This window comes from Argiope bruennichi, chromosome 6 (genome assembly GCF_947563725.1).
Source record: "Argiope bruennichi chromosome 6, qqArgBrue1.1, whole genome shotgun sequence".
Classification (NCBI taxonomy): Eukaryota; Metazoa; Arthropoda; class Arachnida; order Araneae; family Araneidae; genus Argiope; species Argiope bruennichi.
The window spans coordinates 119,300,655-119,312,299 of NC_079156.1; the positions used below are offsets into that span (position 1 = coordinate 119,300,655).

General features: G+C 31.2%; 1 protein-coding gene across 1 annotated transcript in view; it reads right to left on the reverse strand.

The window, feature by feature from the left end:
* The window catches only part of LOC129972532 (uncharacterized), a 66,978-nt gene extending 64,382 nt beyond the window's left edge, over positions 1–2,596 (reverse strand). Inside the window, exon 1 of the mRNA XM_056086696.1 lies at positions 2,393–2,596. Within this exon, the coding sequence (XP_055942671.1) occupies positions 2,393–2,503 (111 nt within the window). The 5' untranslated portion in view covers positions 2,504–2,596. The remainder of the gene's footprint in view (positions 1–2,392) is intronic.
* Between the last annotated feature and the right edge of the window lie 9,049 nt (positions 2,597–11,645).

Genomic DNA, 11,645 nt, shown 5'->3' on the forward strand with positions numbered 1-11,645 from the left:
TCGTCCGAAATTTTTACCTTTCTAACAGCATATTTCCAAGCCAGTTAAAATCCAAACAAAATTACTCTAGTTATCCTGTTCTCAAGATAGAAACGTGTTAGCGAAAAAAAAGCGTTGACGTGAAAAGAAAAAAGAAGAGACAAGAAGAGCGTTATACGTATATCACTTTTGAATGAAGGGTGGTTTTAGGTTCTAAGGACCATGATCGGTGAAGAACTGACAAAATTTTCGCGAAGTCTTTCATGAGAACCATTGCAAGAGGTAATTTTTCATTAGGAATCTAAAATGTCTTCATGATCACCTGGTGAGTCCCATTTTGAATAAATAAAGTAAAAAGAATTTACACAGAAATTAAAATACTACTAACAATTAAACACCCTAACATTAAAGTTATCTATAAATATGCGATTTAATCATAAAAGTAATAAAGCAATGGCAAAATCAATTAGAAAATATTAAATACCGCTAAAAGCACCAAGATTTTTCATATATGTTTAAAAACGGGTTTCCTTCAAAGTAAAAACAAGTATATCAAATACAGATACAAAACTAATTCAAACTGAATTCATCAAAATGAAAGCAATGAATCAACTTGTGACCGACGTACCTTGTTTTGAAGCGATATGAAAATACTTTGGTTTTCTTATATTTCGTATTTTTGAGGAATAATCCGATTATAAGAAAGACATCAACCGATATCCCATTCTTCAGGAATCAAAAGCGAGCATATTTGATTACCATGAGATACTTAATATTTATTAGATTAAAGCCTTGTATATATAGGGGATTTTCGGTGAATTTGAGTCTCGAAACAAAACCGGCACTACAAACTGACCCAATACACTGTCAAAGATCTTCGATGGGGTCAAGTGTTCGAAGTTTGAAATCTGTTGTCCTTGATTATAAATCTGACACTAGGTCATGACGAACTCAAAGTCCCAGAGTGATCAACCAACATCTCCTAAATACAAAAGATGTTGAATCAATTCTAAGAAACTTTATTCAGCTCGCATAAATGGATTTTTTTTTAATCTTCGTTTTGGTGCAAAAAAACTAAAACAAATTTAGATAACTCCATCGGGTGAAAATTCGCTACTACTTTATCATATGAATCCATCCATTTAATGCAGCGCTCCCAAGTGATCGCAATTTTAAAAACGAGCAATTACATTGTGCCATGTCAACGAAAAAAAATACTCGTGCTAACTTCAGCAACCTGTGATCACCTACTCCCCTTTAGCAAACGAAACCAAAATTAAAATTTTCATTTTTATTTAAGAGATCCGTCATTATATAAGTCTCCTTAATCATAACTTCTTAGCAAGATCGTAATCCTTAACTCTTCTAATTGAAAAACTTATAACTCCTTTTAAATCCTTAACTCGTCGAAAGGAAAAACAATCATTTGGCGCGAGATTACATTTAGGAGCCGAGATGATTAGATGTCAGAAACAGCAGATCATTACCCATTTTGCATTGAAAATTAACATTTGACAAATAATAGATTGCTTTTTTTATTAATGTTTTAAAATGCGCAAGGGCTTCTCTATTTTAAATCAGGATAGAAAGACGAGGGCGATATTTCACAACTCCCTCTTCCAGTGCATCATCTAGATTTTCTCACCACACTCAATTTTGTATGAACATTTAAATCAATTTTCTGCACATTATACAGATACATATCACCAAATATCTGATCAATGTTCTAGAATATTTCGGTAATCACACAAATTAAATTTATTGAAAAATAAACTATCATTATTGGTCAACGGGTTTTTAATAGTGCAAGAGACAATCGTGTGAAATCTTTATTTAACCCATTAGCTGCCGCGATCCCTATTTGGGCGTAATTTTGCGTACACCACGCGGCGCTAAAAATATTCTTTGCACGTATGACAGCTTAGTTTCTTTCTATATGTAGTATTGTGTGCAACGGAAAGTATCATTCTGTGCTTTCCATGCTTCTTTACAACAAGCGAACAAATTTGAAATTCGCCTCTAAGCTAAACGGAGCATATTGGAAACATATTTTTGATTTAGTTTTTATATTACATTGAAATACCATGTATATGTAATTTAGTGGTTATAGTAACGATCTGTTACTTATTGTTTTGGAATTAATGATTTTATTCATCATTTTATAATGATAAGCTTTTACAAAACACACACACAATTTGAATTACACTGTTACATACTTTTTGTGCATGTATATAACTTATCCGGCCAAAAATTTCAAAAACAAATTTGGCAGTTAATAGATTAATTGGGCAAAAGTGATGTTGACAACAGAACTAATTTACAGGATCATGCATATTTCAGAAAAAGAAAATACACAACATAGCAATGTCTGTGCTCTTAACGAATATATTTTTCGAAATAAATTTTAACTTACTGTATGGTGTTTCATAACAATGACGTTCCCAATAAGAAATCCAGCACTTGTAACAACCATGCTAATAAACCCATATTTGGCAACCGTTAGTAAACTTGGAACAGGAAACATGTTTATTTCTTTTTCAGTCTTAGGAGTCTTGTCTTTCAAAGTAGAAAGTTATTAGTAAACCAGACACTGCCAAATCGTGCAATTAAAATATTTCAAAAGAATAATCTTCTACTGCGCATGTCTAAAAATAGATTTGGCAATACAATAAACGTCATTTCCAAACTGCGCAAAAAATACTGCCAATAACATTGTATTTTCCAGAAGTAAAGAACAAAAATATATGTTTGGTTTATAAGCTTAATATTCCATACTAAGTTGCACAAGAAGGTACTCTAGATTATTTGAACCATAGTTTGTTGATGTTGTTGTTATGTCTGTAATAGTTTGGTTTATAAGTTTAATATTCTATACTAAGTTACATGAGAAGGTATTGTAGATTATTTGAACCATAGTCAAACTAACAGTTTGAGTTGACCACTCTTCCATAAATACATTATCCGAAACATTTATCCCACAACAGATCATTTCATTTAAAACCTCTAAAGCTTTGGTCTATGTAAAATCAATCCACGTATTATAAACTTATTTTTTTATAAAGCACTGTGTACAGGTCGAGGTGACCTAGAATTTGAGTCTCTATTATAGGATTAAAGGATCACTAAGTCAAAAACTTTATTCCTTCAATTATCATCCGTGAATGCAAACCAGACTTAGGTAACATCTATTAATTTCATATGACATCCCAGATTTATATGCGGTTATTAGCTGGTTTAGATGCCATCCTCATCATCTGATCGCGATTCAAGATTACTAAATGTGCTCCAAAAAGACTATGGGTGAATTCAAAAGGAGAAATTTATCCAATAATCGATCAATCAATAATAAATCCTGTCAAAATTAATAATAATTAATCAGTCAGCAATTTTATATGACGCATTATCACTAAAATAATGATTCAAATGTAAGATTTGTTAGCTAGCGCTTAGTTTCTTTCGCTAGATCACTGCATGATTAAGTGATAGCTTTAATATTAATCCTCTAAAATATTCGAACAAATGAGTTAATAGGCTAAAAGTGAAGTTCTTTTTTTAACACAATTGTCACAGCATATGAATTCAATTCAATGCAAACTCCAAAAGAGACAGCTAGTCGCTATACTCGCTCTAAGCGATATGCATATCATAAAAGGAAAACCTAAACGTTTCTTGCAAGCATCTATTAACATGTCCGTTTTATCTAAACTGTCTTGTAAGTTAAATTTTAGCTCACAGTGAACATTACTGACAAGGAAGATAAGATATATCACCCTTAGCAATGAACGCGTAAACAAATGCATCTTAAATTATGATTAGGACCCTTCTCCAGATTTTTAAACTTTAGAAATATGATTATCAAAGATCCAACATATGTGAGAATGTTGCACGCTAAATTTGAAGAAAAGAGTAAAGTGACATCCAATTGGCTTGATGTGGAAGCATGAAGAAGAAGATGCTTACTCAGACGTCGTTTTCGTCTTCTTATCAAGTTTCAAAACCTTGAGATCATCTCCAAACAGCTCTTATATAGATTTAAAACAAATATTAACATAACTAAAGCAGCGGAAGCGGTCACTCCGAAGCATTTTCGCATATTCTTCAGTAAAGGTCTTATATCCCTCCTCCCGTATAAAATTGGGAACCTTTTGCAAGATCTCGAATGTTTTGCATAGCATTAGTGAACAATAATTACGAAATAAGATCTTTTGTATGAATCTAGTATTTTTACTCATTATATCGTACAAAAATACATTTTGGACGCCTTTATCGCGATCACTGAAATCAAAATTTGTTATTATGTTTATGAGTTATTGCTTTTGCATGAATGCTATAGTACAGACCAACAGACAGACAACATTTGATTGATTCAGATGAAAATTTGATAAAAATCTTCATTTTGGATGATACAGTTGAGTCCAAATTTCCTCTATCTAGCTCTTTTCTTTTGCTTTTTATTTTATAAGTATCTCTGATAAACCTGTGTATTAAATTTTATCTATCTAGCCATTTACATTTGTTATTATTGAGCTCATTTGTACAGTTAGACAAACAGACTTTCGCCGAACAGATTTCGTTCAAAATTTGACAGGAATCTACCAATTTGGTCGTGATTTCAAATACCAAACTTCAGTTTTCAAGCTCAAAGTGGTTTTTGAGTTGCCGTGTTCACAGGCAGGTAAACTGTCTTACTGACAAATAGATAGACATAATACCAAAAATGTGTTTTCCGAATTCAAGGAGGTCTGAAACGTGGAGATTCGTCAAAATCTTGAGTTCGAATTTTTTGAACGATTACAATACTTATTTTCTACTTAGTATATGAGCAAGTAAAAACGAGAAACTTAATCACTATTTAAGACAGTGAAGAATGGCTATGGAGATGTTCTAAAGAAGAACAAGTCAGCCTCAGATCTGGTAATTTGGTATTTATTGATGGAATAATAAATCATATTCCTTATTTAAATATTTTAAAAAACAATTTAATATTCTCAAGTATATAAATTAGATATTGCAACAACTTTGTTTTTTATCAGGCTAATGATCCTAGGCACACTGTTCTCAACATTTGTCTCTACGGTTTCAGTAATTTTTATCTGAAAACATTACCTCAATCGACGGATTTAAACCCAAAATAAGATATTAGATTAGATTTGGAAGGTGAAGCACGAAGACATAGCATTAATATAAAAACTAAACTAAAAAGAATGGAAGAATTAAGTAACATTGAAACGGAAATAATAATAAAGAAAAAGAACTAGTGCATGAACCTCTTTAATACATGATATATTTTTTTAAAAAAATATTTAAATAATTATTTTTGCTTTTTAATCTTGTGTGGGTGAAATTTTGCAATCGATTTTAAACTAACTTCTCAATGAGCTGTGCCTAGCTGACTACAAACTTCATACCTCTTTATAAATTTTCGATTGACAAGAAAGAATTGATACTGTCAGAAGAATTAACAGACAAGAAAATGAATTGATATTGTATTGTTGTCCAGTTCTAAACTATGTTTCAAGTTTCCAGATCATCAGGATATTGCATATTATTAGATAAGTTTAAAATCGATTGCAAAATTTATACCAAACAGATAGACAAAAAAAACCGAATAACTGCTACAATGTCATCTATTTCTGAGTGATTTTTAAAATTTGAAATTTCTAGCTCGTCGAGAAGTCAGTTTAAAATTAATTATAAATTAATACCTAAAAGACAAACAAATAGACACACAAGAAAGCGAGTTAATATTGCATTGTCATAAAGTTTTGAGTTATGTTTGAAGTTTGAAGTCTCTAACTCATAAGAAAAGCATATTATTAAATTAGTTTGAAATCGATTGAAAAATTTATATCGAACAAGCAAACGGACAAGAAAGTGAGTTAATACAAATAAGTAAATAAAATATCTTGTCTCAGAATTATTCGAAGAATATTTTCGAATTCCTTTTCCAGAATTCTGAAAATTTTTACATTTCTTTTTAATTATTAAAAATAGTATATATTCTGTTATTAAATATAGTGGTTCCATGATCTTATATAGCTTAAGTAAAATTAAATATGAATACTTTTCTTTGAAAAAAAGGAAAATAGTATTTTCTGTCCATTATTTTTTTACAAATTCCATTTTGTATTATTTTATAATAACAAACGACTTTTTAAAATAAATTACTGTAAAAATAATTACTGTTTTAAGCCAAACGATTGTTCCCAATTTAATAGAAACAAAACATGTAAAAAAAAAATTTTTAAGCCCTTACGGAAATTTGTATTTATCTGACATTTATACATTTAGTAACATTAGTAATATCTAAGTACATTTTATAATATTAAAACTGAATTTATGTAGAAAATGTCGAAAAAGTTTCATAAACTTTGTTTCTTGTGTAATTTATAAAAATTACAAACTAGTGAATAGTTCATTTATTAAAAATTTTCTCCCAAAATTTTTGGTTAGAAAAATATGGAATAACACATGCATTTTCATCTGTATCTCTTTCAGCATCATTAAAATTTAGGGCAAACGATTTATGCTTCTTTTATTCTTTCTTGTTACAGTCAGAGATCTTTTCAGAAGGACACATTCATCTCAGCTTTTTTGACATGCAGCCTCGATTGGAACTAACAAGGGATGTTCTTCCCACTTTCGTGTCTGATTGCGGCGGTGAATATTTCTATTTTTGACAGAAATAAAAAACAATTCGCGAGAAATCTGGGCTTCTGTAAGTCGGACAGGACAACAACTCAGCGCGATTTCGTTCTAATGAAGGTATTTTATTGCCATAACCTCCTCGAGGCGCTTGTATTTCCTTTTTTGCAGATTGTATCTCTATTATGATAGTCAATATGTCATTTGTAAAACTTGCCCTCCTTCAGCGTTCAGTTTATCATTTTGTTCGAAAGTTGCTCCTTAATTAGCTCTGAACTTGATCAATGCAGGGACATCCCTCTGACAAATAAAACTTTCTAAGATATACTTTATTAAGCAAATGAATGTTTTAAAGTTGCTTGTTTCTGAAATATTCTCATATGTAATTTAATGGTAAAAAAACATTTAAGTAAAAATAAAGAAATTTTAGAAGCAATTTTTGAAATATATAAATAATATATTTCCGGTAATATTAAATATGTCCGAATTCCGGACATATTTAAAGTCTGGTAAGTCCGGAATAAATAATTAAATATTTGTATATTTTTTCAAGTATTGAAGAAACTTTTAATTGAACTTTATTATTTATGCAAAACATTATTCAATGGTTTAATTTATTACTTTCTCGTAAACGTAGTATAGAGAAAGTTGAGTAATCGGCCCAAAACTTTGAACTCAAGATTTTGACCATTATCCATGTTCTAAACACTCTTGAGTTCGAAAAATGCTTATTTTGGAAAATGTCTGTTTGTCTATCTGTCTGTGACAAAGATAACTCAAAAACGCTTTGAGCTAGACTGTTGAAATTTGGTATCCAGTCTTTACTCCAATGGTCTAGCTCAAAGAGTTTTTGAGTCATCTCGAGTCATGACTAAAGTGCTTTTGAGTTATCTATTTAATTTGGATTAAAATTTGGAGATTTCTATCAAATATTGGAAGATATTAAATGTTCAGAGAAAGTCCGTCTGCCCGGTTGTTTGAATACAAATTAACAAGATAATTACAAACCGTATATAAGCTAGATGGAAAAAAATTCTGACAACAGTTTTAACATCTTTAATATATACACCAATCAAATTTTGAGCCAAATCCAACAGTGGGTTAACCGTCTGTCGGTCTGTATTTCCAGAAGCATGCAAACGCGATAATTCAAAAACGAAATAACTTAAATATAGCACATTTGGTATGGAATTTTGTGATTGCAAATGTAATTTTCTGTCGATTTTTTGTTTCAATCGGTTCATAAAAATGTTTCTAAGACATAAATTCAATTTTTGAATACTATTTACGTATGCCAGGAATTAATCGCCAAATTGCTCGCCAAGAATGACACGATAAATTCAATAAAAATGTTAAATTTATGCCAAAAGTTAACATTTCGTAACTATTGTATGCCAATGCTATGTAAGGCATTCTCAAGCATGAAAAGTTTATTAGGGAGTATGCGAGAAAGTTTTGAGGAGCAACTCCCACTAGTTTAGTTAGATTATCGCCCTCCTTTAAATAAATAACAATAAATATTGCCAAATAAAACTTATTTTAAGACAAATCTATTAATTTTGAGACAAGAAAGAACTACGATCAACGATGGCGACGCTAGAGCCTCCATTCTAGTCTCCAAACTTCCATGCTATACTTTCACCCACAATGAATCAGATAACGGGAAAGAACATAGCGCCATCTGGTTATATATCTAAGAAATAAATTTCTATACTATATAAATAATTAAACCATTAATAATTAACTTACAATTTGTTTATTTCATATCGTCATCCTCATTATAGTTATATCATTATCCTGGCCTAAGGGTAGCGCATCTTCCCCGTGATCTCGGCGACCTGGGTTCGAGTCCTGGTTCGGGCAGGGTTGCTCTTTACCCTGTGTTCTATCTGTGAGTTGTGTGAAACAGACCCCATCTAAAAAAGGGTTGTGTAAGCGAGTGTGTGAGTGTCATCTTCAGATCAGCTAGAAGTCAGACATCTGCCCTAGGGATGTCAGGAATCTTTACCCTCAGAAGCTCGCTTAGTCAGCAGGCTTGCCTATGGCAAGCGCCATAAGTAACAACAATAGTTATCATTATGGAAATCTAAAATATAAATAATGAAGAAATGAAATTGATAGCACGCTTTTAAAATTTATTGAACAGTGATAAATATTAATATTAAAAATTAATTCATAAACAGATCAATTAGTAAAACTCCTTCTAAATTTATAAAAAAAATGCCAATATTGTATATGAAATAAATTTTATTAAATTTCACTGCACCGACTTACTCTAAAATTCCTAATATCGAGTAATTAAATAATTATAATCGTTATTAAGTTAATACACAAATAAAAATTTTAAATTGTCTTTTAAATTAACAATTAATGACAAAATTTTCCGCGAATTCGAAAATGGTAAACTATTACATTCTATTTTTCATTCGTTAATTATTTAAGTTCAATGCAGTAATTAACTTAACTAACATTTATAGAAATCGGTTTCCTGTGAAATATTATTCGTTGACCCGAACGATTAATATTCGAAACATCTACTTGCTCAAACGTATTTTGCTTCCTATCTTGTGCAGACGATAATTCACGCAAAGCAGAAAATCGTTGAAGTTGAACAAAATTAATAAAATTACCGAAACGGAAGTGTGAAATATGAGAAAATCGGAGAACTAACTGCACTTTGAAGTAACTAAATGAAAGCTGTTAATTGAATGAACCTGGCTGCCAAACGTTTCATTAATTTGCCTTTCTCATCTTTCTGGCAGTCTCGTTTGACACTAAATGATCGCGAAAAGCTCCATTTATCCCCAGAAATGTAGTTTACAAAATGTCGCAAAGTTTCGAAGACTGAAATATAGTGCACTAACGAACTTGCAATCTACGACATAGAGAGGTGAAGTTATTTTCAGGAACTGAAGCAAAGAGATAAATCAGTGTTGACCGGGATTACTCCATGAATGAAATGAATAGCGGAAAGTCTTATTGAATGCATTTCGATGCAGTTAAATTATCTTGTAAGTAGGAAGTGAAAAGCTCTAAATTTCAGATAATGCGCATTTGCAATTGAAATCCTTGCTTTTATGTTATAATATGTTGCGATTGTCCACAAAATATGTCTACAATTTAAAATAGTTATAACATAGTAAGTAATTGCGAAAATAAGAATTAATTTTAAAAAAATATTAGATTCCTTTATTCTTTAATTCTTCTTATCGTTAAGAATTTTATTTCTAAAAAATTAAATTAAGTCTGCCGGTATATTCTCATGCCTCTTTCGTGTATTTGCATAACATTGTCCATTTTTGTGTTGAATTTCTTTGTAAATTGAAAGGATTTGAATTGTTTTTTTTTTTTTCCTATAACTACTCACTCGGAAGTTTAGATTTCTTTCTTTTGATTCCTTTCTTTAAATTTTTTCTTTCCTTCTCCAAAATTCCATTGTTGTCTACAATTTTGGTATCAGAACTTCTATCTTAAACTATTTTTTATCTTCCCAATTTTTTTACTATAATGTAAAATTATGCTCCAAAATTCAGCCAATAAATAATCTTTAAAATTCAGCCAATAAATCTTTAAAATTCAGCCAAGCGAATAAATAATCTCTTTTTATGAATTCGCTCCAAATTTCTATACATGTGTATGTATCTACGATTCTAGTAATCTTGTAAAACATATTATGACAAATTTTGTCAATCCATTTCATCCAATTTCTGAGTATTGTCACGAAGCTGTAATGTTACTTCTCGGGCAGAAAGTCTTATATAAAGAGAAGAATTTTACAGATATTTCTAATGTAGAATGAATGGATGCCTGGTTAATGACCCCCGGAGTTGGTGACAAAGAACCTTGTCTTGAACAAGACAAGACGTCTCCAGTTCGCAAAAGAGTACAAGGAATGGAAGTAGATGACTGGGAAAGGATTGTGGGGTCCAGTGAATCGCGTTTTTCTTTACAGCATGAAGATAGCAGTGTGCGATTATTGAGAAAACAGCACAAAAGAATATACTAAATGCATTGTCGCATACAATACCAAGAAAACAACTTCCAAATCATATATCTCCGCAGGTGGCGATATATGATTTGGGAGATGTTTTCTTGGTATTGTATAGGTCCTTTGATTACTATGGAATAACATCTTAATCTCAAGGGTATTTAAGTTTATCATAAGTCATGTAAATCTTATTATGTTAATGGTGTATTCTTCCGGGAATGAATATTTCTAGCAAAATAACTCTCTATGTCATAAAGCTGACATTGTCCGCAGTGGATTCGAAGAGCATGATACAGAGATTTTAACTGGCTTAATTGGCCTACACAATTACCAGATGTCAATCTAATTGAGAATCTGAGGAATGAGATTAAACGGGACATCAAGCATCTGAATCTAGTACCATTAAATATTAAGAAATTGAAAAATGCAGTACATGCGATATGGTCTCAAATTCCGCATACAACCTACTAAAATCTCATAATGTCCATACCAGGGAGAATTCATGCAGTATTAAGGGCAAGCATGGTCTAACGTCGTATTGATTAGGGGTCATAATAATATGGCCACTGAGTATTATCATTTGTTTTTCATATATAGCTTATGCATTGTATCATAATTGTACTCCAATAATTTTTAGGCAACCATGTTGATGAGTGTTACTTCTCTCTGCTTTAATCCAGTAGTAGGTGACCACAACGTGAGATCCGTGGAACAAAAGCAAGAAACAGTCCTATTAGCACAAAAGGCCAAACAACATTGCTACGGTATCTTCACAATAGTGACTGGCATTCAGAATGTAATATAATCGTGGAGATATCGGACAATATTTTGGACTAATAGGAAAAGATCAGTTTGGACAGAATGTCCTGGAATGATCAGTCGCATTATATGGAAGGGGAAAGAATAAATAGGGATGACGATATTTTACGGGCGGTTATTATACGTAACCAATATCAAAAAGTCACAAATACCAGTGATCAATACTTTTCAAAGAGGGGTGTGATTCAAATCCTTGATACGATCTTACTAGTAA